We start from the raw sequence: 27991 nt of genomic DNA, 5'->3' as shown, positions 1-27991 counted from the left end.
TAACATTAAAGGAGTACAACATTTTTCAACATTTTTTTCTCATTAAAATGAGCATTAACATTCAAATTCGGAAAACATTATGGGAAGAATATTTCATCTACCCGGTACATAATCCAGTAGCAATTCATGGGATGGAGTCAGCATATGCTGGGGTGGCGCTAGCCATTTTTTTTCGTTTAGACAAATTACTACTTTTTCATTGCTATTTTGTCCCAGTGGTTTAAATTTGACTAAAATAAGTCAAATCAACCCTACTTTGTTTAGCCAATTTCAGTCAGTTTTAGCATTTGGCCAAATTGGCGAGTGTTAGCTAGCGCTACCCTAGATATGTGAACAAATAACAGCACTAAAGAACTCAACAAACTAATTTATTTCCAGTTATACCACCTAACTAGACATATTACATGGTGTCAGACTCATTCTGGAGTATCTTAATCATCCTAGTAAGAATAATATTAATTTAAGATTTTTAAGACCAGTTACAATTATTCACACATTCATAAAATTATATAGCAGGGCAGCAAATCAAATAAATAGCTAACACTGAGATTATACAATGACTTTTTTGAAAAAAAGTTTGTTGGGAGATTTGTTTGAATAAATTAACATCAATTTAGCATTGGTGCCCAACAGGAAAAACTTGATCTCAAATAAATACAATTTCTTGGCAAACACCTGTTGCAAAATATGTTTACATCATATAAGATGAACACATACTTGGTTTTTCAGTTTGAAAAAATTCTCAATGCCAGAAAACTGTTTTGTTTGCAGACTTTTTAATAAATCAAAGAAACTGTCAGTTTTTTGTTGTCTCAAATCTTCAGAGATTTTCTTTTTTAAATCACAAGATAGTTTTCAATGGAGTACTTGCTGGAGCCAAGGCCTGAGAAAGCACACGTATAGAAATCAAAGGCAAATTCAGAGGAAGTCTGGGGCATTCATAAGCAAGTTCTCACGCCAATATCACTGAATGCAACCCCTTTTTCAAACTGTCCTTGTATTGTGGATACCACTGTCCTTTCTAGCACCTTGACTTGTATCGTGGTTATTTCCAAATATGTCCTTTATACCACCTCGACTTCTCACATAGATATTACAACGTCTAGTCCCATTAACTTTACGACTGTGTAGGGTCATCTATTCCATGTCTGGTATATTATGCTATGCCAAAGATAATCACTCATCAAATAAATAATTATAATCAAATATATTATAGCTTCATTAATAATATACTCCATTAATATTACTTAATTCATAACCATAACCATAACACTTTCTGAATCTTAACAAACTGAGTGGCATCAAAATTAAAATATTTGATTGATCACAATAAACATATTTGATGGCCAGAAAAAAAAATCAAATAAAAATAAAAGGGCAGTCCTGGTAACCGGTTTTAAATTGGTCATGCTAAGCTGCATCAAAGATATCACAATTCAATTACATTTTGACACTCATTAATACTTTTTTAAAAGCTAAATGTAATTTTTTTCGCTATATCATTTTTCAACCAAGTATTGTACTGCTTTGACAAACCCACAGACAGGTTAATTATATAGCTATATAGATCATATTCTTAATAACAAACAAGAAGTTTTTAGAATCTATTGGTATCCATTTGGTTTAGAAGTCTGAAGAGATCAATTTACGAAAGAAAAACCTCGACACCAAAAACAAAGGTATCGAGGGAACAGTGTTTCTGAGAAAAGCTCTTAACATATGCAGCTGAAGAATCAACAAAGTTCTGTGTGTATACCATTACATAAAAAGCAATTATACATAAAAAAATGAAAAAAAAAAAAACAATATTTGTTGCATCCCTACCCCCTGCACAAAAATAGTAATGGATGAACACTGATATTTACAATACAGCACGTGCTCAAAGTAACAGTACTCTTAAAAGAAAAGATGTATTCACAGATTACATGGAATTTTAACAGACCACTTCATCAGCCAAAACCATGTGGTATTTTCTCCCCAAAACTAACAAACCCTACATAGCACGGAGGAATACGCAGTGAATACTTCATATTATATATTATTTATACTTTAATAAACTTACCAAAGCCTTCTGCAGACTGTGCACTAAAACGATACTAAACTAACAAGAAAAATCTTAACGGAAAAGCAATAGAAGTATTAAGAAACAATCTGTTAACAACTGTACATTTATGGTGCCAAAATTCCTTATGTACAATTTACCTGTTTTGACGAACTTGTGCTGAGAGTCAAGTTGGCTGTTCAACAGTTGTTGTTCTCGTCTATACAACAGTGCCTGATTTCACAGTTATTTTTAAGTAACAACAATTTACTGATATATTCGTGCACAGGTTTTTCATCCCTCATTTTGTTGTACTGTGTAAGTGTCAGGTAATGGCATCCCTTCACAGACAATTTTATATTTCCACTACAGTACAATGAATCACTTGTCCTTCTGACAACCTATTAATTAAAATAGATACTGGCAACTTTTTAAATTAATGATTCTGACCAATTCTATGCCTTTATTCACCTGCCCTTGTCAAGATATTTAAGGCACTTTAATGATTCAATATTCCTGGGATAATTGGTTGCCTTCAGTTTTACAGAAATCTTATATATTCAATATCAATTATTATACTGAATTATTATACTAAATGGGTTTAAGATCACAATAAACTGATTTACTATGTGGAATACTTAAAGGGCAAAAAGCTTTGGCATCAACTTGGACATCTACAAAGCTTGTGATAATAGATAATGCAACTGGTCTTTCACTGAAAATCTTAGTATATTTGTGTGGTATTCCTCTCCCATTGCTATGGACTCCAAAGACAACGCAGTTTCAACCAAGGGGGGAATGTCTCTGCTCAAACAATTTACCAAGCCTCAATGTTGTATCTTCCTTCAATCTGCATGTCTGTCACCATTTTATCAGCTTCCTCTGGCGTGTGGCCTCCACACTTGACAAAGGCCTCCACAACTGCCTTGCGCACCTGTGGAGGGACGTTACCTGCAGGACCGCACAGGTAGAAATAGCCCTTCTTCTTCACCAGATAGTCATAGATGACCTCAGGGTGTTCAGAGATACGGTTCTGCACATAAATCTTGTGAGCTTGGTCTCTAGAAAAGGCTGTGGACAAGACACTGAGAACCCCCTTCCCATTGGAGTGGTACTCCTCTAGCTCATCTCCATACGTGTAATCCGTTCTTTTGTAACGGGCCCCGAAGAACAATGCCATCTCGCCTACGTCTTCACCTCTCTGTCTCGACACCTCGCGCTCTTCGATGAAAGCACGGAAAGGTGCAAGGCCTGTGCCAAGACCAACCATTACAAATGGCGGCCTATGGTTGTCTGGGATATTGATACCAGCTGCATTGATTTTCCCAGCCACACGGTCTATTTTGTCACCTCTGCTCAAGTGTTGTAGGTACCTGGTACACGTGCCTTCTCTGTACTTTCCAGAGGGGGTGTTCCAGTCGTCCTTCACTATACACAAGTGCAGCATGTCTCCGTGCATCTCGGAGGCCGAGGCTATGGAGTACAGGCGTGGCTTAATGCGGGGGACATGGTCAACCATGTAATCCAATGGCATTTTTGCTGATGGATACTTCTTCATCAGATCAGCGTAGGTCACTGTCTCCTTCACCAGCTCTTTCATCTTGTCGGCACCGTCTTTACTCAAGATGTACTCTAGTTCCTTCTTTTCACTTGGATCTGATGCTGCTATGCTCATAGTCTCATAGAACCTTCTGCTGGGTCTGCCAAAAATATCCAGTACCTCCCCAAAGAGGCGTCCAGCTGAGATGACAGGAGGAAGGGGTTCTTTGCGGCCACTAGTGTCCTCCAGTGTAACTGTATGCTCAGGGTTGATGCCACAATCGCCTAAAAACTGATTCACCTCCTCTGGATTATTGTGTGGATAGATGCCTAGGCATTCACCAATGCTGTATGTCATCCCCGATCCTTTCAGGTCAAACTCATAATGACGGATGTCACGGTCATAGTCCGGAGGTGTCAAGAGGACGTTTTTGGTCAATGGTATTATCTTAGAGCCTGCTGGGGTGAGGGCTTCTGTAGGGGCAGAAATGTCTCCAGTGGTATCTATGTTAACTTTATATGTAGGCGGCAGCAGTTCTTGTGGTGGTGGTGGTGTGCCGAGTTCATTCCACAGGTTGGGACACCATTCATTCCACGCAGTCTCATATTTCTCTTCATCCTTGTCATCTCCCAGGCCAAGATTCAAGATCCTCTTTCCACCCAGCTCCTCCAGGCGTTTATTAAACTTCTTAGCGGCTTCGTTGTAGAACACGTAAGAAGTATCACCAAGTCCAAACACAGCAAATCTTGTGTTCTCCAGGTAGTCGCTAGGGAGGTCCTTGTCTGAAAGCTGCTCCCAGAAGTCCCTGCAGTTTCCTGGTAACTCTCCCTGTCCACATGTTGCCACCACACAATAGACAGTTGAATGCTTTGGTAGGTCATCCACCTCAAAGTCATCCATGGCCAAACACTTTGCTCTGATACCTCTTCTCAAAAGTTCGGAGGCAAACACCCCTGCCAATGCCTCAGCATTTCCAGTTTCAGAGCCGTACAGGACAATGGATTTTTCTGTAGATAACTCCTCCCCATGCAAGGCCTTCAAGTATTCCAGGTATTCCACTTCATCCATGGCCATCTTCTGGAACTTCTCATGACGATGCAATGTGTTATGTTCAAAGGAACCGTGCAGACCTTCAGCAAGGGACTTATCCTTCCTGAACAACTGATCAAAACGGTTCTGCCCATGTAGATACTTCTCAAAATCTCCCTTGATTTTCTTTGAGTCTAACTGGAAAGGTATGGCTCCTTTTTCAGCACGGCGTGGATCGTATCGGTACAGGGGCCAGTATCCAGAATCAACTGCTTCCTTCTGTTCATGCATCATATTCTTCATCTCAATACCCCAGTCGATACATGGAGAGTAGGCAATGATGAGTGATGTGCCATCAAAGGATTCCGCTTCTTTAAAGGCTTGCACACATTGGTTGTAGCTTGCCCCCATAGCGACTGATGCTACATAGACATTTTCATAGAGCATTGCATTCATTCCAAGATCTTTCTTATTCTGTCTCTTACCAGAGGCAGCAAATTTGGTGACAGTGGACAACTGTGTGGCTTTGGAGACCTGGCCTCCTGTGTTCGAGTACATCTCTGTATCAAGAACAAGGATGTTGATGTTCTCTCCCTTGGACAGCACATGGTCAACTCCACCATAACCGATGTCATAAGCCCATCCATCTCCACCAATAAGCCAGTGACTCTGTGTTCTAAACAGGTTTCTGTCATTATATACCTTGACCAGGTCTGGCTGGTTTTCCATCTCTTTCAGCAGCAAAGCTTCCATCATAGGTGCAAGGATCTCCACTTGGTCATTTTTATCCATGTTTTGGATCCACTTTTGAAATAACCCACGTAGCTCATCACTAATCTTACATGTTTCCATGGCTACGAGCATTTTGTTTCTCAAATCACGACGTCGTTTCTTGGTTGCAAGTTTCATGCCAAAGCCATACTCTGCTGTGTCCTCAAATAAAGACCTTCCCCAGGCAGGACCACGACCATCCTTATTGGTGGTGAACGGAATGGTGGTGGCAGTGCCTCCCCACACAGATGAACAGCCAGAGGAGTTGGCAATCACCATACGGTCACCAAACAGCTGTGTGGCCAACTTCACATAGGGAGTCTCACCACAGCCAGCACATGCCCCAGAGAACTCCATAAGTGGTTTCTGGAACTGGCTGCCCTTGACTGAGAACTTGTCTCCAATCTCTCCCTTTTCAGGAAGACTGACAGCATACTCCCAGTGTGGACGGTACTTCTCATGGACTTCATCAAAAGGTGCCATGTAGAGAGCATCATCTGGACAGGACTCCACGCAGACCTCACAGCCTGTGCAATCCATGGGGGAGATTTGAATACTGTAATGGTAACCAGACACTTCAGAACCTCCTTTGGCACGTCTGGCTTCAAACCCGGGAGGGATATTCTTGGTCTCCTGCTTGTCAAGCAGGAAAGGGCGCACAACAGCATGCGGGCATACTATGGCACAGTAGTTGCACTGGGTGCAGGCATCTGGCTTCCACACTGGGATCTGGGGGGCTATACCTCTCTTCTCATACTGAGTTGTACCAATGGGCATATGGCCACCTGGCTCAAAGGCACTGACTGGGAGTTTGTCACCTTCCAGAGCCAGCACTGGGTTCATGATGTTTTCCACAAACTCTGTAGCCTTTGTATGTTCTCCTCTCTTGCCTCCTTCAGTGGCCTGGGCCCACGATGCTGGATAGTCAATTCTCTTCAGGCTCTGCCTTGCTGCATCCACAGCACTCTTATTGCTTTCCACTACTTTAGGACCTTTGTGGCCATAAGCTTTCTCAATGGACTTCTTCAATAAAGCAATAGCCTCATCCACTTCAAGGACTCCAGAAAGCTCATAGAATGCTGTCTGCATTATCATGTTGATGCGTTTTCCAAGTCCAAGACTCTGTGCCAATTTGTTTGCTGAAATGTTGTAAAACTTGGCCTTCTTCTTTGCAAGCTTCTGTTTGAATATAGCTGGTAAGTTTTCTTCCATCTGCTCCATTGTTGTCCATGGGGAATTCAGCACAAAAGTGCCACCTTCGCTCAGTGGATCTAACATCTGATGGAACTTCTCGACATAGGAAGGGTGATGGCAAGAGACATAATCTGCATCAGACTGAATGATGTACTCCGACTTGATTTCCTCAGGGCCAAATCTCACATGAGATACTGTGATACCATCTGCTTTGTGGGAGTCAAACACAAAGTGGCCCTGGGTCTTCAGATTTGTGTTTAAGCCAATAGTTTTGATGGCTTCTTTGTTGGCTCCAACCGTGCCATCCGATCCAAGACCCCAGAACATGCACTGCTTGGTTCCCGGGGGCACAGTGGTAATGGGTTCCCCATAGGGCAGGGAAGTGTGCGTCACATCATCTTCTATACCTATCACATACTGCATCTTGGGGTTTTCTGCATTAAGGTTATCAAACACAGCTACAGCCATTTCTGGTGTGAACTCCTTTGAGGCCAGCCCATATGTGGCGCCAGTGATCAACGCTTGCCTATTGGCATTACTGAAAGCTACATTTACATCCATGAAAAGTGGCTGGGCTAAAGCCCCGTCTTCCCTGGTCCTGTCAAGGACAGCAATCTTTCTGGCTGTTTTGGGAATAGCATTCAACAGGTGTTCATCTGAGAAAGGACGATAAAGATGCACCCCCACCACACCAACATTGGAACCATTTCTGTTCATGAAGTCTACTGTTTCTTCGAGTGTCTTTGATGCTGAGCCTAATATTACTGCCACACGGTCTGCAGTTGGGGATCCATGGTAATCAAACAGGTCATACTTGCGTCCAGTCAGAGCATACACCTCATCCATGGTTTCCTGTACAATACCTGGGCAAGCTAAATAATACTTGTTGGCAGCCACCGTGGACTGGAAAAAGATATCAGGTCTCTGACCTGTACCCCTGATCTTAGGCTCATTTGGATTGAGAGCAAATTCTTTCAGATGTTTCTGCTGTGCTTCATAGGGAAAAATTTTGGCAATGTCAGCATGTGGTATAGGCTGAATTTTAGACACCTCTGCTGAAGTTCTGTATCCATCAAAGAAGTGCAGAAAAGGTATCCTTGACTTTAATGAGGCGACATGGGACACCAAAGCCATGTCCATGACCTCCTGTACAGAGCTCGATGCCAGCATGGCAAAGCCTGTCGATTTGCAATGCATGACATCAGAGTGATCGTTGAAGATGGAAAGGGCATGCTTAGACACTGTCCTAGCGGAAACATGGAACACACAAGGCATGAGCTCTCCAGCCAGGAGATACATGTTGGGAACCATAAGAAGCAACCCCTGGGAAGCTGTAAATGTGCTGGCCAAACAACCACCTGCCACAGCCCCATGAAGAGAACCTGCTGCACCAGCCTCCGACTGCATCATGTTCACATCGACAACACTGTTGAAGATATTCTTCTTGGACTCAGCGGACCACTTGTCCATGTGATCCCCCATTGAGGTGGCAGGGCTGATTGGGTAAATGAATGAAATGTCACTCAAGGCATATGCAATGTAAGCGGCAGCTTCATTTCCATCCATGGCAGCATAGGCCGCCTCTGCTTTGGGCTTCGGTACAGGTTCACGGGTATTGTTCTCCACCAAGTTTGGCATGGGTGAAACAGTTTGCATTGTGCGCACGGAGCTCTTCTCGGGCTTTGAAGCCATGGGACGAACTGCTTCTACTGTTGCCAGTCGCCATGTTCTGTGTGGTTGACGTAAAAGGACTTTATCGATGGCCCTCGCACGGCACCTTAGTGGTGCCTGGACCGCTTTACTGGTCACTGCTTTCCACATGGTGGAAAATGCTTAACTGAAATGAAAATTTTCATTGCATTTAACAAATTAAAATTTGAAATATGACTGTTGGCCAAAATGTGCCTTGAAACCTTTATATATATATATATATATATATATATATATATATATATATAAAGGCCATCTTTTTCCCGTATATTGATGTCTGAAATTTGGAATTTCCAAGGTACATTTTAGTAAAGGACCACATATTCAACATATATTAATTTTAAAAAAAATTAGAATAAATTTATACATAGGTTAAATTATACAATTTTTATGGTTGAGGGACATAAGCAAAACAGTAACTGTTACTTCATTAACATTCTAATTAAATTAAATTGCTCTACTAATTAAATTACTTAATTCATTCATCTTAGTTTTTATGCTGCTAAGATAAAAATTAAAAGAAATCAAAATTAAGTTATTTTGTTGCATTGAATTGAGCAGAATTCAGATACTGTTAAGAATTACTAGAGGATATAGTTACCTTGCTAGGAAATTTGATCCGTGTTGATCAACCACACTCTAAGGTTAAGGGTGTTTCCAGTGATTGGGTTGTATACAAACGCCTCAGGTGCTCTGCAGTTAGCAATCTGAAAAGAAAGAAAAAATGTTAGATTTTTACTACTGAATTTACATCCCAGGGATGAGTTTTCAAGCCATAAGTAACCTTCACTGTCACATAAGGTTAACCATGCAAACAGTGTTAATGTGGATTGTGTCGCAAAATGTTTTTAAGGTCAGACAGTTCGGTTAAGGAGAATGGAAGGCACTACTGGTCATTGTTTTCAGTGGTTGTAAAATGTGGTGCTGGTTAGGGACCCTGAAAAAATCTTGCTTTTTTTTTTTTTTTTAATGCTAAAATTTACTCGCACTGAGGATTTCTCGCTTCCCTCTCCTAAAAATATGAACAAATAAAAGAAAAATAATTTTAGCTGCTATACCCATTTAAACGCCATATTTAAGATTAAATTTGCCTAGCAACCTTGTTGAAAGACAATCAGCCCCATTAAACAACTGAAACAATTTTGTCAAGCTTAACCTCGACTTTTACAAAGAGTGCTTTGGCATGTGTGACTTAATATTTCTCGGTTAATTTTCACATCACAGGGCATTATTACATATTTAAACATTCATTTCAGATGTCATACCAGGACACCTGCATTGAGCTACAGTGTATGTACTTGAAAAGTTCAGTCATCGGTCATCTACCAGATCAACACTTTCCTTACTGAATCAAGTATGGTTGTATACTAAATAAGCACAATCTTTGCTCTTTAAAAAATGTCATTTCTTTTTGTCAAGTTTAGTTAGATATCTCTTAATTCCAAAAGCTTGCATGAATTCTTCATGCTTTTTTTTTTTTTTTTTTACATCTTGCTGAGATCACAAGTTGCCAGAATCACAGGTATATTTGATGGCACTGGTGGGTGTGCATTTCATAGCCTACTTTCCATAATTTAAGAGGATGAGTAACCATACATCTTCATGCACATCATTTATTTATCTTATAATATCAAATATTTTCCAATATTTGGTCAAATTGGGGAATCCAATCCCCTTGATCATGCACATAAGCCCATTATAGTCAATTTCATCCCTAAGGTCCTTTACTTAATTATGGAAGATATGGAAATGTATCATTATATGTTTTTTCATGACTGTCTATGTGTGCTCAATATGATGACTCACTGAAAGTGTGTTTATTCCTCCAAGTACATATACCATGGCTATGTTTTTAAATAAACTGGTGCCAAAACCACACATCATCTACAATTCCCTCCAATTTGATTAATTTCGGTGCCAAACTTAAAAGGATGACAACTCTCTATTTCACGCCATAAACCAGATTTTCCTGGTGTGAAGGACAATTTTCCCATACTTCCTATTGGTTAATGAATCCGTTCCTGCATTCAAAGTCAGTGGATTTTTTTTAAGTGTGTTTTTTTTTATTGCAAGCACTGATTTCAGAACATTGGTGATTACCGCCATTTTACTGGTAAAATGGAATTTATCATATTTCTATGTGTTGTTTACATTGTATTTATTTTTTAATTTGAAATCTCAGATGAAGAGTTGTTATCCCTTAAATGTTATAAAAATTAGTATAAATGCAGATTTTTAATACAAGGTATGCAGCCCATGTATATACATTTAAAGGCTGACAATTCCAAATTAATATGCATAGGCCTTCAAGGCATAAAATGGCTCCATGTACCTCATAAACTTAACATAAATAAAATTACCTTATTAATGTCCGTCTTCTTCTTTTGGGAAGCAACTTCCTTTACTTCTTTCTTTTAGTAAAAAAAGAATGGCCTGAAAAAGATAAACATATATCAAATGAAATGAGTCATGACACAAAATGTAAGACTATTCATTTTTCCTATCACAAGCATTCATGCAAGATATCAAGAGTACCTGCATATAAAAGGTAGGTTAAATTAACAACCTTGCTACCCATATAAATGTCAACACCAGATGAACCACAGACAGGTTCTATATTTAAACCACAGGCCTGCCTTTCCCATACAAAATGAGACACGCTTAGATGATATAATGCCACCGCAATCCTACCCTTGGCTTAATTAATACACCATATGAGATTGAAGTAAAAAGAAAAAAACCTGGTTCTCATACACCACACCTCACTGTGACTCATTGTGGATTAGTATCATTACATTAGAATAAGATGACAGTATGCAGGGGCGGATCCAGAGGTATTTTTGAACAGTCTTCCAAATTAACATTGTTGATCCATTCTCCATTTTCGACCATCTTCCAAAAGAAAAATTAGAACCCCATCAATGTAAACCTTAAAATCTGACTGTCTTTGTCAACCCAGACGGCCTCCATCCGCCCCTGATATGTCTGGGATTATTTTCAGCCCTCTATTCAGACTGAGTGTAGATGTTTTTCACTCCCTATAGAGAAGATAAAATATGTAATATATGTATATGTACATCTGCATATAACATATATATATTATGTAATATATATATAACAGCCCAGCTGCTGCATGAAGTACTGAACTCCAGCACACAAACAGTATCTTTCACCGCTAGATCACACATTTTACCAATATCTCAACCCCCAAATGGTGAGTGTCAAGTATGTAGACAGTACGCACCACTTATGAAGAACTTGCATGTCCCCAGAAAGGGACAAACTCACATCCTCCTGTTCCAGAGGCTGGCATTCTGACCACAGGTATGTAAACATAGTACATCTACATTTTATACTGTTTTGCTTTATAGACCTATCTTTTTCTATTCATGTAAGCTAAGTGAGCCTCACTTAGCCTCATTTCCATGTTTATTTACATATTCAGTACTATTAGAAAAGAAATATTGACATCAGCAATCCTGAAAAAGAGGCTAAGCAAAATTGACCAATGCATACATAAACAACTTCTAAGAAAAGTCAAAAGGTCTATCTACATGTTTTCATGACATAGAAATAAAAGTAAATTCTGGTGCTATATAATCACCTACAAAATATTTTTCTTTTTTCCTTATCAATTTTTTTCAATAAAAGACTGATAAAAGACACACACTAACCTTGTTTTTCTACATAAATACATATAACCAGATTAGGAACCAAACAACCTGACATTTTCATTCCAAAGAAGTTAGCTTTCCAAATATGTGAAAATCAGAAAAAAAAAATTCTTACCCCCACATAAAATTATAAAAACCTGAAATTGTAAGGTTGAAAACAGAGCAGACTTGCCTTAATTAAATTGACTTTCAATTACAATCATACAATATGCATTATACCATTATAAAGCAGAAAAAATGTTAGTGGTAATTTGTCAATAAAAATTTCAGTAGTCTTTCCACAAGAAAATTATCATCAATAAACTAATTTTCAAGCAATTAACTTGTAATTTTTACCCGTAAAGGTGAAATTTACCAGAATCCAATTCAATCATGAGCAGCATTATAAATGCTAAATCTAAATTAGGTCTAAATTTGAGAGTAATGATGAATTAGAAGGAATAATTTTGATGATAAATTTTGACTTTCTGGACAAAGATTTATTTGGCAAGCATAACATAATATCATTATCGAACCATCCCCTTGTTTTTTCTTTCTCATCAGTTATTTAAAGACCCATAAATCAGATATGTTTTGAGATGCAACCTGCTGAGCAAACTTTTTAATTTGCAGTTTTCCATTCTTGTCAGACCCCACATGTTATTATTGTGGCAGACTCAATTTGCATGGGACATGGCTGTACTTACTATAATCACCTTCTGAAGCTATGCGGCCCTTGGAAGTATTTGTTGCTGTCAATGTCGAAGAAAAGGTTTCGAAAAAAACACCGGTCTTTGCAACTGCCACATATCTAGAACCTGTGGATGAAGCAGAAAAATGTTTAGTTTGGCACCATGCATGGTAAACTTAATTAATGCAGCCTTATAACACCAAGCAAAGGTCATTGTTCAAATGTTTTCAGAAACATTGAACATTTGAAAGTACAATTTCAAAGTATTACGTTAATTATACAAAAGTAAATAATGCTGTTGCCAAAACAGTGTATGTCTGGAACCGCTGCATATGGTAAAGAATAAAAATTAAGAACAAACTCGTAATGCAGACACGGTTGTAAACTTTTTGGGTGGATAATGCGTTAATACAGCTTTCCACATTAGTGGTCAAAAATCTTTACATTTAAATTGCCATGAGGAAATCCAACTCAGATGACAATAACCAGATGCAATCATTTAATGTTCACTCAAGGATTCTTACACATAACTTCTTAATTCTGATTAACAAACAAGACTTCATTGACCTCTTTAGACTTTAGGCCACACTTTTTTAATTTTATGGATGACATCCTGCGCGCGCACCGATTTTCGCCCGTTCTCCGAAAAAAAAAAAAAAAAAATCCCCCCCCCCCCAGCCCCCAACGAAGTCGGTTGGCGCAAACGTCGTTATTGAATTTGCCAGGAAATAAGCTTTCTGCGCATGCGTATTATCGCCACGTGGAAATGTGGCCGCTTTGCCGTCAAATTCATCTCTAGGATAACTTTCAAATTACACGACAATTAAAGTCATAAAGAGAACGGGTGCCGTCGTTTTGGATTGGTATGCCATTGATATTGGGCATGGAGATATCACCTTTTTACAATTGTGCGAAAGGCTGGCGGCCGCCAGCGATTATCGCCCGAAAAATTTCAGTGACATTCTGTACAAAGCAGCACATAGGCTACCAGGTTTTCTGTAGAGAAAAAAGGGTCGACAAGGGCGTCGAGGTATTTGGTGGGCTGAAGGTCGGACAGGCCACCTGACAGTTTGGCCGTGTGAGTCGAAGTAGACAAAATGGCATCGTCCGAAATGACCTTTAATAGATTTGGTAGTATTAAGCATATCTTTGCACCATTTTTTTAAACATTTCTGTGAAGTGTTCAAAATGCTTTAATATTCTGAGAATACGAATAAAGACACACTGTTTGTTTGATATTTGTTTTATTGATTGCTATACCAACAAAATGCATGAAATAACCTTAATAAATTTTGTAATAAAAAGTATATCTATTCATGACTTTTTTATTACATTTCTACGAAGTATTCACAATGCTTTAATATTTTGAGAGCATGGATAAAGACATATTGTTAGTTTGATACGTGTTTCTGTGGTAAAATTTGTGTTTCCAGCTGTGTACTGACAGCATTCCTTTACTTAAGCAGTATTTTTTTTTTTTTTTTGGACCGTTTTTTTTTTTTTTTCGCCCTCTCGCACCGATTTTGGGGTACCCAGAGGATGTCATCCATAAAAATAAAAAAGTGTGGCCTTACACTACGCAATAGAAAAAAAGGGATAGTGTAGAATAACATTGCAAATGATCTACATACAAAGACATTACGTGACATTACTCAAAGGGCTTCATTGTGAATTATTAAATGTCTCCAACATAGTTGATGAAATTCCTTAAAAATGAATTTATACACCTATGTCAGCGACATTAGAGAACAGAAAGATTCAAATCTGATTTTAAAAAATGCACAGAAAGTACAATTTTGTCAACATTGCAAGGCTAGTTCAAGTTTGAAAAAGTTCTGACTGTTTATGGAGATGTCCCGATTTTCATTCATTAAAATTGCATCATAAAAAAAAAGAGACGATGCTCAGTAACTGCAAGGCATATGTTGCTTACTGCCTGCTTATTAAAGTTAAGCATTTAAAGACTTACAACAAACATGTCACGTAACACGATAATAGGGATTGATGACTCAGTAATTATATGAGTCACAGCAACTGAAACAAAATACACTACCTTCAAACACTGACTAAGCACTGCCAGTCGCTAAGTCGACTCAAAGGAAACACGCTTCAAAATTTCAATATGAGGTCGGTCACACGAGCGCTGGGGTTCAAGGTTATTCAAGATAAGCCGATCAGTATTACAGTCTTTTAAAAAATAATAAATAAATTGGCTGTTTTACCTCTGGCCTACGCATACTAGCATCCGTAAAATGTTCTTTTTAAATGTAGAAATAGTGACAATTAACAGACGTACAATGTTATATTATGCGTTAGTTTATGTAACAGTTCTAGGCCCAGTACTTTTATCAGTATATAATTACTTTAATATATCTGTTTGTTTATCCATCGATTTTTTATATTTTTTATTTTTATTTATTTATTTATTTATTTATTATTATTATTATTATTATTATTATTATTATTATTATTATTATTATTATGTGTAGAAACATACATTTGATGTCATCAAAATTTCCAATAAATTACATTTTGACGCTTTTCCTTATGGTTGAGGGCACCTGAAGTCTTATGCATTGCTGTTATCATTTCCAATCACTTCATCAGGTATAGGTTTAACAACTATTGAAAGGTAAAAAAGGTGCCTAGTATTATATCGCTTGGAAACTGAAACAGAAAGTACACATTTTCCTTTAACGTTAATTCGACAAATCAGCCCAAGAAAAGGTGTCGAATTACTAATGACAGCCCAAGTTAACCTAAATTAAAAGCGTGTAAAATAAAACGTTACGCAATCACCACCTATCTTGTTCCTTATATATACACCTTTATATACCAGCGGCAAAACTAGCTTATCAACATTCACTGCTAAAAGTACAACCTACGCGTCATACGCTTACTATCGGTATCTACGTGCCGCTAACATCTGCTGCGGTCAACTCGGGTTAAGTCCCCATTATCGGATTGATCAAAATAGCCAGTTCCAAGAAGAGGGGTTTCCAGCATCATTGAACAGATTGATATTTTACAGTTACACTAGGAGGTCATATATTAAGCAAACAAAAGCATATTTTCTATTACAAATGCGTAGATTAAAGTAAAGGTGGAGATATATATACGGGGTAATGAATCGAAGCCAATTATCGGTGGCGTGGGTCTCTCAGTGATCCTGTTCAAAAGCAATAGTCCTACACTGGGTACATTTGCATGCTAAAAGTCACGCAGTGTGCTCTGCTCTTTTACTACGTAACTATTCCAACCCAAAGCAAGTCTAACACTGTGAAAATGGGTTATCTGTAAAAGAGTTTAGCACCATAAAATGTGTATTTTCCTATTTCCACGGGATAACCTCTCCTTCAAAATCATCACAAACTTCATGCCATTTTATTTGGTACGAAATCGACCTTAAACCCAGATGCGTTACATTTTAAACGATATTACTTACGCCACTTGACGACCATCGGAAACCTCCCAAGCGCACCATGCCTGGCCCCGTTCACAAAAAGAACGACTACCGCGATGAAGGTTATTGAGCTTCCCAAGGGTAGATCGCAGTCACGTGATGTCAGTTTACGTCACTGTGTTCTCTGGATTGACCGACAACTTGGCTAACCACATTGAATTAAAAAGATACGTTTCCCTTTTAGTACTCTCATACCTACTTATGATTAGTTGCCTATTATCATTTTAACTGATGCGTGTTCTGAATCAAAACTTGGAACCGCAAGGATAAGCACATATGGTTACACTAGCTAGTGAATGCGTGAACTGCTGAAATATTCATATTGGCATAAGTCCATAGGCCCTATATCCTTGTATTTCGGAGCTCATTTCTTTAACAGACCAAAGAGATCAAGAAAAGGGGAGAAGCTGAAAGGTTCAGCCGCCCTTTCACAACCCTCTTCTCCCACCCACACAAAGTTGTAGCATAAAATACAACACAAGAAACATTATTCTGTTGGTCTCAGTGTTTATTTTCTCATAAGGTGGTGGGCTGGGTTGGCAATTCTTATTCATATTTATTCGTTTTTTATTTACAAAATAAGATTATAAATATGAAAGAGAGGATCACCACCCCCAACCCCTGCTTCTCTACGTTTATTATTGGCCTACTAACACTATTTCCAATAACCCAAAACTTGACTGAAACTTGACTGTGTTATGGGTCTCCATTTCCTTATAGTGAAACTCGTGATGGTGGCAGCTGGTAGGCTTATTAATCTTTAATTGTTCTAACTGATGCTGTCATACCTATATTTATACCGCCAAAAATGTATCATCTGTCTTCTTGGTAACGAAAAGAGTAAATCGGATAGAAACCAAAAACGATGAGGTGCGTTTGAGTTTCTGACGCTGTGCGAGAGATCGTAGAGAGATTCGGTGTCCAGTTTGGAGTGTCGCCTCTCGCAGTCTTTTCGTGCGTCTTCACAGAATGTTTTCTTACTTGAATCAAGAGCAAAAATGCAAATCTGCTTAGCTTTGAACTAAGTATAATTTTCTACATTTTAAGTCTGTTTAAAAATTGATATTTACTTCAAACTACAAAGGTGAGGCAATTTCATTTTTATCGATGTTTTTTTTTTTAATGTGTAATATCTAAAATAACCTAACCAAGAAAAGAAAGCATCAATTAACTGTCAAGCGCGCATCAAAATTCCTTTCCTGGTAGTCTAGATAAATCCATCGCTTATAAAACATTTATGTTTACAATCGCAAGGAAAATTTTGAAGATTTCTTAGTTATAAAAATAACATTGCGAATACAGTTCAATCTCTATGTGAACGCAACACAGGGGAATATAGAAGCAAGAGCCAGCTATTCAAATGATCATCCAGGCACATTTACTAGATCCGCCATAGACTACGCTACAAAAATCACGTAGTCCAGAGAAAAACCTGGCAAACAAGGGATAATTATCATAAATCCCGCCCTGAAATTCTTATTCCTCCAATCACATTCCGTCTAGTGTTATTTTTGGTTAGATTAAAGTTATCTGCATGTATATATCCACATTTCTTTTGCTTTGGCCAGAAAGACAACGCAGCATGCAGCAGTAGGACTGTTGTAAGTATTAACGTGGTCTAGGGTAGCAGTAGCGTTCTCTTTTCTTCGACTTAGCCAAATCACTCAATGTTCACCGAGTTAATGACAAAAAAGTCAAACGTGACGACCAAAACGTCCTCATTTTCTTGGAATGAATAATTTCTAGCATTTGAAAAGTATTTTACCGGGTAGCATAATTGTAGGTGTTAATGATGTTAATCGTTGCTGGGAAAAGTCTTACATCGGCGCATAATGCGGAACTGCATTATTAACGCGTCACTTGAAGATTTATTTTCGCATTGTTGCCTTTTGAATTTTCAAGCCATTCAGGAATTCATGCAGGTGAATCAATGTTAAATTCTTCTGAAAATGTTAATAAGTTTCATCTTAACAGCAAACGCGATCTTACGCATCTAGCCGCTTTCAAAAAAAATGCACGAACTTAGCTGGGAGAATGAGTGACGTCTACGCTATAGTTGGATGAAAATCAATGTAAACAAATACGACCTCAGCTGACAGGGCTGATGCGGATATTGCACCGACAATGTGACATTGCGCGGGTGAAACGTCGCGTCGTAAATAACCTCAAATTACTTTTTAAGAAGATAAATAGCTTATTTTATTACCTTTGCGGTTTGCAACAATTACCCCAAAATAATAACAAATTCTAAATATTGATGCATGTTTTCAGTTATGCAATTCTGGTGACTTCTTTCTTAACAAAATTGATGGGAATTGGCAATCGATCGATAAAAACATTGTTTAGGCAGGTTTGTGCTGTTTACATTTAACGCGTTCTCACAATCGGGAATCAGGACAGACTAGGTCAAAATAGTGGGTTAATATATTCCACGTCACGTGAGCAGAGCTTGAAGGTGACGGGAACGACTCTTTTAAGGTCAAACAGTTCCTCTAATCACACCTTTATCTGTTCCTCGCCACGCCACTTTATCGCGCTCTTCTTTCTAATAACAATTGATTAAATGTTTTTCATTTGCATATCAAATACCACGTCCCCAGACTGACCGAAAAATCGTATTTTCTAAATTAATTATGTTTATCAGTGCGCACTGCTTATCATAATGTTTGAGGTGAAACGAGGACGCTGCTGAGAGAAATAGGTTAGCATCTGTCGATAAAATTCGACCAATTTGAATGCATTTATTACCAATTTCGATACATTTAAAGACAAAGATCAAGCTGTGTACTCCCAATATCCCTCTCATATACAGCATTTGCCCTTATCTTGATTTAATTTTCTTTTCTGATCTGTAAGGGAATGTGCGCAGTTACGGATTGTGTCAGACCATTTCAGGTTAATCTGGTGCTGTAGCGAATACGAAAAAAAATCGATGTCGGCATAAATGAAAAACGAAACGAAAAGGTCGAACGGTGTGAAACTTCATCTGTATTCATTTCAGGGTAGTATATGAATATCATATTGATCCATATGACGTGTGATTAAGAATAATTTTACATCCACTCATATCGATCGATGATTTTTATGTTAAATGATAGACGTAAGAGGGAGTATAAAAAACGTTAATGACAGCTAGGGTACGCCTGTATACATACCGATCTGCCGATCAGTTTTTCACAACGTTTTCCCTTTCAGGTAGAAGACAGCGTTCAAGGGTGACGTCGCTTGAGACAAGGGGAAGGTCGCCTTAACGGCCAAGACCTAGATTGCGTCCGCCAGAACGTAGCGTAGTTGGACGTGCCGCGCACCACGTATGCCCGTTCGCGTCCAGGGAAGCGCTCTGTTTACTAACATTGAGGAGGCTCCCACAATTCCTTGCAGCTAACCAAGGTCAAACTGATCCAATTGGACCGATTTGGATTATAGATTTGGATTAAACTGGATATTTTACACCGATTAGTTGGGGAAAATTACATAAATATTATAATTATATATAATATATTTATAATTTTGGTTATCTTTTATTATTATTATTATTATTTTAGAGGCTAGCAGAAAATTCCATGTGCAACCAAACGCAAACGCAATTCATTTGAGAACAATGCAAACTTTATTAATTACCCAACAATTACCCCATTTAATGAATTGCAAGTACCAGGAAGTATTTCACAAAGTAAGCTAAGTTCACGCTCATGTGACAATGCGTTATTCTCTAATAATCCTGAATAAGTCTATTCGACGTGCCTTACTCAGAATCATGTGCCGGTACTGCGATGCCCTTTTGTTCTCGTCTATAAATAGTGTGACATTCAATGGTGAGTGAGTAATACAAACAAGGTAAGGGGTCCGTTAAAATATATTCAGCACGATTCAAGATCTTTTTCATTTTTGTATTTAATCTTTGTTTCATTTTTTAAACGTCAGCTGAAGCCCATCCATATATTACTCAATGATGTTAATTTTGATACTTGAATACAAAATAAATGTGCCATTTTTTTTACAGACCTGCATTTTCATATTTTACATCTTTCTTCTGTTTTACTTTTGTTATGTGGATTTGTATCAAGTTCAATAAAACCGGTGTTTTAAGCGCCGATACCTATTGTGCAAAGTCATGCAAACTTTTTTTTTACTTTATCCTGCAACATATTGACATAGAAGCTACTTCTATGATATTGATAACAAGTGCCACGTAAGCAGCAGTAACGTTGTGTAACGGGGGCAATGTTTACCTAGCAAAAACCGGGTTATCAGCTAACAGTATAGCGCGATGCTATTTATATAGAGTACAAAAGGGTATCTGTACCCTACCTTCTACCAGGGCCACAGATTGATTTTTTTCACTACATATTCACAGATATGTCTCTGGGTAAATAGATGGTTACTCTCTGCACTGTGAGAGTCAGAGAAAAGTGTACATCATTATCTGCAATCCTGGTAGAGGGAATATATGTCCGTACCCAGGGTTAAATAAGCTAAACACACACACACACACACACACTCATGCGCGCTCACGCATGCACACGCACTCACACACACACAAAAGAAAGAAGCGTGAGTAGTAGTGGTTAACCAGCCGTATCCTTATGTCCTTTTGAGAAGTGCTGCTGCTGTATGTGCGTGTAAGCGTGCGTTCGCGCACGCGTTGTTTAATCAGCCAGACTATCGGATTATTCTTAATTTTTTTCAAATGAATCATTTCGAGCCACTCGAACTAGCAAATAAAATGGGTTTGCTTGCATTTCATCTTGTGCAAAGTTTAAACAAATGATCGAAATTTATACAATAACAATGAATGTAAAACTACGTAATTTTATTATTTAGAATGATCAAGTGAAATAAGGCGCCTTAAGTTGAACAAAAAGTTGTCTCATATCTCACACTTCTATTTCAGTATAGTCAAAAAGTTTTGTAAACATTTGAAATTAGCTTGTGCGTAATCTAAAAAGTCCCATTGGCTGCTTTGATTTCAAGTTATATCGCTGGCAATTAGCATTAATTGTATTCGCGATTCATAATAATAATAATAATAATAATGATGATGAAAAAGTTATTCCTTTCTGATCATTAGTTTAATGACATCCTTTGTCATTCTTGTCATTCGCATAACTTGCGGTTGTTATGAGCTCAATTGAATTTATAACGAGGCTGGAGGATTTATATACATACTAATTTCATACTTATTTCATGACCAAGTATATAATTATGTCCCAATACCTCATAAAGACATAAACAAAAGTCTTTATCATCAACTGATTTCTATGGCTTTTTATTTTGCAAATAATAATTGAACAAATAAATAAATAAATAAAATGAAATAAGTCTTTTGAAATCATTTCAATAAACAGCAATTACGGGTACGCTGTCATTTATAGTGTAGAAATTGAAAAGTTTTAAAATTTCATCATTATGAGTAACATTAATACACAGATCAATTTTCATCAGAATGCAGCAATTTCATTTTCAAAATGACCGTTTTCCTTAGAAACAAGAAATAGGCGTACTAGCTTTTTGCTATTGCTCACACGTCAGAGGTACAAGAAGATATTTTCCAAACTCTTCAACCGTGTCGACTACAACGCACGCATGAACCTTTCCCTGTTTGCCCAGGAAGACGGCGGAGTCGTTGACAGGGTAAATGGGCTGGTGCCAAATGTCGGCGTGAATCTGGAACCCAAAACTGCCATCAAAGTAGAAAGCGCGGAAATCGTTCAAACCAATGTCGTCTCCTGGAAGAGCGAGTAAGGCCACGAATGGGCTGCCGTCTTCAGGGAAAAACACCTGGCCCCCGTCCGGGTGGTAGTTGGCCTCTCGGACCAACACGTGCGTTCGCTTGTCACGTGCTGCGTTGGCAGGGAGACGACCGATGACGTAATCGCCATCGGGGACGGCTTTGTTGGTGGCTAGACACAAGTCGCCGTCCCAGAGGTAAGTAAACTCCCCGCCTGTGATGCCCCCTTGGTTCCCAGTGCCCGGGCAGATCGGTCGCCACCCGGACTGTGGCCATGTCGTGATCTCCACTTCTGTGTCGTCATATGACGTCACAATAGTTCCGTAGCCTTTTAAGGATGTCTCATTGGCTGTCACTATGGGAACAGGATGGGGAGGTCCGTATTTAGGGTCGTGAGCATCGTCATAACTGGCTTGACCGCTTCCACCCATATCCCTGGTTTGCAACAAATTATCTTGGGTGAAGTTTTCCTTGGGATCAGAAGACCTGCAAAGGACCGCCCTAGTGAATAAAAAGATTACATGCAGAACTTTTGGAAATAAATGTAGGCTGCCGAAGGTTAAGAGAATATTATATTTTCATCAAACAAAGAAAAATCTTTGAGAGAATGTGTGCGTGGCATGTTGTTGAAATAAATATTTATAACAAAAACATCAGGGTTAAGAGTAAATAGTTACGAACAGGCCCGCAGTGATTTTGTTTGAGTAAATAGAAGGAGAAGGCTAATTCAGCGACTGAGCACAATATTGAGCTCATAATCTGAGCGGCTAGCTGTAAAATGAAGGTTGAAATAGGTGAATTTTGTTGTCCCTGGTTTCAGAAGCAAAACTTATCTTCACAATTTTAGGACCAAAAAATACAAAAAAATCAAAGAGTGAAAAAAGATGGGTTTATGCACTAATTCATAACAGTACGTCTACATGAACTGATAAACTAATGGCATTTTCGTGTTTGTAGACCTGGGTAATCAGTATATTTAAAATTACGTCTCGTACATGTCATATGTCAAAGTGCAGCAGTTAACAGCGTCGTGTCAATGCAAGCTCTTTAGGGTTTTTGTCCACTAAACACAATGAACGGAAAAAAAGCGCAATCCAGGTTTGTCTTGTTTGTTCTGTGATTGTGTCTGTGTGTGTGTGTCTGGGGGGAGGGGGGGGGGGCACTGATTGAAGAGAAGGGGTGGGGGTAAGGACTGACAGCAATAAACAGTTGTCAGTCCTGGAATAAATCCTTTTGTCGCCATGCTGTTAAATATACATGTGACCTGTGACGCGAAGGGAATGCCACTAAGGTGATGTCCATACAGGTTATCGCTAGAAAATGATCAGAACAATCCTGCTATGTAGGGAACGATCTACATGTACAGTTACTTAACGTTAACCTCTTCGTACAGAAGTCTTCATGAAGTTTTCTACATGAATCTGGGACGCGGATAAATATAATGGTCCCGCACTGATCGCTCGCCTAACTCACCTGACGCTGTGCCTTCCAACTCCAAAACCGTGCTTGACCCCTTCTTATCACGTGTTACGTAACCGCTATGACGACACTCACGCCAGAATAACGTCACTTTTCTGGGATCATGTATTCTAACCGTATGCTGTGCTGTGTTTGTCTAACGACTTAGATATATCTACGAAGATGTATCTGGGTCATTAGTTCGTCGTTCATCGCTCACCGCTGTCATCGACCTTGCAAACAACATCCACTAACAATGCAGTTTAAATGTAATGCAAAGAATCGATAGACACTTGAAAGGGCATTTTTAAGCTAGCCATTAGCCATCATAAATGCTTTTAAAAAAAACGGGCTTTTAGGACATTAATTATGCCTTATTACTCGACTTGTCTGAAAGTGAAATATAAACCCTTTTCCGTTTTTCTCCTTTCGTCATTGACAATCCATTGCACGTAATAAGCAAGTTAACAAAACCGGCTCAAATATTTTCTTATGTCTCAACTGATTATTTCTCCACATGAAATATATATATATATATATATATATATATATATATATATAAAATGAGACACAATAAATTAAAAAGAGACTGACCAAGGAGGCTTAAGAGATAAAATCCTTTGCTACCCAATTTAATAATTTTATAATCCTTTAACTGTATAATACTGGCGTCAGGTCTATTAAATAGGTCAAAGCACAAAAAACATTATTTTTATTAAGTTCTGTAAAGATAATGCGTTGAAAAAAAAAAAAAACAAATCATAAAAAACACATCTACGTCTTCTCCAGGTTTTGCGTAACAAATTAATGCTGTAATACGCAATTAACTATCACAAATAATCTTGGCTTCATCAATATAAATCCCAGTAAATTAAAGTTCAATGTCACACTTAGTCTAAGGCACGGTTAACTCTGACTGGAATAGTGAGTGAAGGCGAACGCGCTGTTTCCCTTCATTTCCCCAGGGCGGAGGGACATCCCGTCCTCGGGCTTCTCACATCCGGGGTACTCGTACCAGCGAAGGAATGGACGTTTCTGCGAAACATAAAGGACGAATCAGGTAGACGTTTTTTCAGAGTAGATGTCTACTAGGAAAATAAAACTTGAGATTCAATGTTATAATTATAGGTTGTATTTTGGATATGACTGCTATTTGACACCCCCAATAAAAAAGATATATACATCGTCATGAAAAAGATTTTAAAAAATAAGAAAAAATCTTCTGGAGAAAGAATTGCCTTTATTGGCAGTTTAATAACAGCAGGTACATTCGTGTATGAAAACGTTGCTGACAAAAACGATATATTCAATGGAATACGGATAATATATTAAATAATATAACACAATAATAAAATCGGGCCTATATTTACGTGGAAAAAAAAACGGAAAAGATAAAAAAGCGTACGCTAACTATAGGTGAAAGTTTGATGTTTCGCAAAAAAAAAAAAAAAAAAAAAAAAAACAAGCAGAATGAAAATAATCTAAAGTGCACATTTGTAGCAACCTAAGATCCTGCAAACCGCAAGAATATATAAGATAATTCAGTAAATAAGAAAAAAAAGAAAAGAAAAGAATGAACTCACATTACAGGATTGAGTTGACGTTCCATTCTCGTGTGCGTTTGCCCCTGTGAAGGACCGGGGATGACGTACGTGACATCCAGACTGAGCAGAAGACGCGGGAGACCTCTATTAACACGGAATTTAAAGAAACATTAAACATTTAACAGGAACATTTTGTAATAGCATTATGTTTTGTAATATGCATGAACATGTGCCCGTCTTTTCAAATACTTGCAATGTACTGGTTCTGTACTACTTATATACAATTCCGAATTTGGGTAATTTTTCCTAGTTTACATTTAAAGGCAGGGGTAGCGACAAAATATTTTACCCTAGTCTAGGTACTGGGACCTATTCCTGAATGACCAATGTCAATTTCACTATGTCCATATAATCATTCAACACAAATTATCCATACACAACTCTTATATCAATTTTTAAATATCGTTCGGTCAAATGAGACTGTTAAAGTCTTTTTAACTACTGTGAGAACTTCCGTATGTTACCTCGCATTTCGATTTATTTGGACGCCAAAAGCTAATTGCTGTCAATATGCTTTCAATATTGCATAAATCGGTAAGATTATGAGTCACAAGAGAAATGTATAATTTGCCTACTTTGCCTTAACGCTGCATACAAAAGCAAGGGTTTTCGTAGGCCCTCATTAGAGATTATACAATAAGACTTTTATTTTCAATCAAGTCATGTGAAGATAACGGAGTTTATTGTTAAAAGGGTCACAGAGGATAGAGAAACCGGCCTAACTTGCCTTACTTCATACTCAGAAATTACTTACAACCGAGTCATTGCGTGCACCCTGCAAGTCTTCATAGTAACATGAAGAGCCGTTCACGTGATCACCTGCTTCGTTTTTCAAATCATATTCAGCCTAGACGATAGAAAGTCAATCCTAAATATTTTTCAGATTTTTTTTTAGAATCAGTTTCGAAAATAAAATTATTAGAAGTTGTTATCAAAAACGACTAATTGCTCGATTTCTTAATCGATCTTAAAATGCCTTACTTAAGTTGAATTAAATTAGGGGAATTTACGGAAAATATCTTGTGGTATACGTTACCTCTTTGTTCTTATTTTCTTGTTTTCCCTTTTTCTTTCGTTTGACTTCTGTCAAACGGTCGAAGTGAAAACGATTATTTGTCCACGTCTGTGATCCCCTGCCTGCCAACATTATTGTAAATGACGCGAAAAAAAGAATTTGAAAAAAAAAAATAATCCTGGAGATTACGTAAAACAGAACTAAAACGAACTAAAACAAAATACAACTGAAAAAGTCACGACAGCATTTTGAAATTATTATGATGAAAGCATTTTTGTATCCTAGTAACTACGAGACGTCGGTTCAGTTAAAACGATGTATTTCGCTTCTGTGACGTCACAAAAATGCGTGGCAACAGTGACGAAACAGAAAGGTTCGCTGCGATATTTGCATTTCGTTTGCGAAATTGAACAAATTTTTGAGTAGCTTTTATAAAACCATTCGTGCACCTTCTGCACTCGCGAAAAGGTAGGTTTACAAGAAAGGTGATATTTCGTGTCAGTCGGCCCGGGTTGACGGACACTTTTGGAAACGTTGTCATCCATAATTAATCCACTGCGAACTGAAATCGGTTGAGTTCAATACCCCTTCTGATGTTGTTTTTTTTCCTTTTTCAAAAGCCAATCAAGTGTTTGTTTGTTTGTTTTTTTTTTTAGGCCACACTTTTTTATTTTTATGGATGACATCCTCTGGGGACCCCAAAATCGGTGCGACCGGGCGAAAAAAAAAAAAAAAACAGTCCAAAAAAAAAAAAAAAAAAAAAACTGCTTAAGAAAAGTTATGTTTTCAGTACACAGCTGGAAACACTAATTTACCACAAAAACACGTATCAAACTAACAACATGTCTTTATCCATGCTCTCAAAATATTAAAGCATTGTGAATAGGGCCTACTTCGTAGAAAGGTAAAAAGTCATGAATATATATATATGCTGCATATTACCAAATCTATTTAAGGTTATTTCATGCATTCTGTTGGTATAGCAATCAATAAAACAAATATCAAATAAACAGCGTGTCTTTATTTGTACTCTCAGAAAATTTAAGCATTGTGAACACTTCACAGAATTGTTAAAAAATGAAGCAAAGATAGGCCTATGCTTCCTACTACCAAATCTAAAAAAGGTAATTTCGGTCTATGCCATTTTGTCTACTTCGACTCACACGTAGCAGCCAACTATTGGGTGGCCTGTCCGACCTTCAGTCCACCAAATACCACGACGCTCTTGTCGACCCTTTTTTCGCTACAAAAAAAAAAAAAAAACCTGGTAAGCCTATGTGCTGCTTTGGACAGAATGTCACTGAAATTTTCCGGGCAATGATCGCTGGCCGCGGCCAGCCTTTCGTATAATTGTAAAAAGGTGATATCTCCATGTCCAATATCAATGGCAAACCAATCCAAAACGACGGCCCCCGTTCCCTTTATGACTTTAATTGTCGTGTATTTTGAAATTAATGCTAGAGATGAATTTGACGGCAAAGCGGCCATATTTCCACGTGGTGATAATACGCATGCGCAGAAAGCTCATTTTCCGCACTCGGAACTACTCGGATGTCTCCGCAGTCGACAATGACAGCATGGAGCTTGCGGAATTAGCCGAGGATTGCCGATTGCATTTTCCGGCAAATTCAATAACGACGTTTGCGACAACCGACTTCCTTGGGGGGGGGGGATATTTTTTTTTTTTTTTTTGGAGAACGGATGAAAATCGGTGCGCGCGCAGGATGTCATCCATAAAATTAAAAAAGTGTGGCCTTAGTTTGTGAAAGGATATGGTATGGATTCTTCATCTTCCAGCATCAGAAGTTCATCAGCTGCATCCTGGAGATTTTGAAGTTGTACAAATACACAAAGTGCATTTTTCCAATTTCATGATAACTTGGAAATGAATCGAAAATAAAGGCGCTGACAGCCCGTTTAGAACTTATATATTACCTTGCCTATCTTTTAAAGGGCAACAATATATGTGTGAACGTAACACCACTTTTCATAATTATCCCCATTTAATTCTACTACTAAGTTTTTCAGTCTATGTTCAGATTATTTCAGGTGAGGCGTCACTTACTATAAGTGGGCACACTCAAACTCAGA

General features: G+C 38.2%; 2 protein-coding genes and 1 long non-coding RNA gene across 5 annotated transcripts; 1 reads left to right on the top strand and 2 right to left on the bottom strand.

Moving 5' to 3' along the window:
• Positions 1-355: 355 nt before the first annotated feature.
• On the bottom strand, positions 356-19408 carry LOC106179427 (uncharacterized). 3 transcript variants are annotated; one of them, XM_013563043.2, is made up of 5 exons: positions 19248-19408; positions 12646-12756; positions 10646-10718; positions 8887-8992; positions 356-8412 (listed from the first exon to the last, which is right to left on the bottom strand). In XM_013563043.2, exon 5 carries the CDS (start codon positions 8394-8396, stop codon positions 2859-2861), a length of 5538 nt encoding a protein of 1845 aa, XP_013418497.2. In that variant the 5' UTR covers positions 8397-8412; positions 8887-8992; positions 10646-10718; positions 12646-12756; positions 19248-19408; the 3' UTR covers positions 356-2858. The 3 variants fall into 3 exon arrangements, with proteins under 3 accessions (XP_013418497.2, XP_013418499.2, XP_086866373.1); XM_013563045.2 differs by lacking the exon at positions 19248-19408 and adding an exon at positions 16075-16228; XM_087010247.1 differs by lacking the exon at positions 19248-19408 and adding an exon at positions 14683-14771.
• On the top strand, positions 17637-19600 carry LOC147762244 (uncharacterized). The gene is made up of 2 exons (XR_015333722.1): positions 17637-17693; positions 19288-19600. It is a non-coding gene; the product is annotated as an uncharacterized LOC147762244 (long non-coding RNA).
• A 1740-nt stretch (positions 19601-21340) lies between these two features.
• Positions 21341-23681, bottom strand: LOC106179424 (uncharacterized). The gene is made up of 2 exons (XM_013563042.2): positions 23297-23681; positions 21341-22324 (listed from the first exon to the last, which is right to left on the bottom strand). Exon 2 carries the CDS (start codon positions 22252-22254, stop codon positions 21607-21609), a length of 648 nt encoding a protein of 215 aa, XP_013418496.2. The 5' UTR covers positions 22255-22324; positions 23297-23681; the 3' UTR covers positions 21341-21606.
• Between the last annotated feature and the right edge of the window lie 4310 nt (positions 23682-27991).

This window comes from Lingula anatina, chromosome 4 (assembly GCF_051362555.1).
Source record: "Lingula anatina isolate TDL-2025a chromosome 4, LinAna3.0, whole genome shotgun sequence".
Taxonomy (NCBI): domain Eukaryota; kingdom Metazoa; phylum Brachiopoda; class Lingulata; order Lingulida; family Lingulidae; genus Lingula; species Lingula anatina.
The sequence above is the reverse complement of the archived record's forward strand: the minus strand, read 5'-3'. Positions and strand labels throughout refer to the sequence as shown.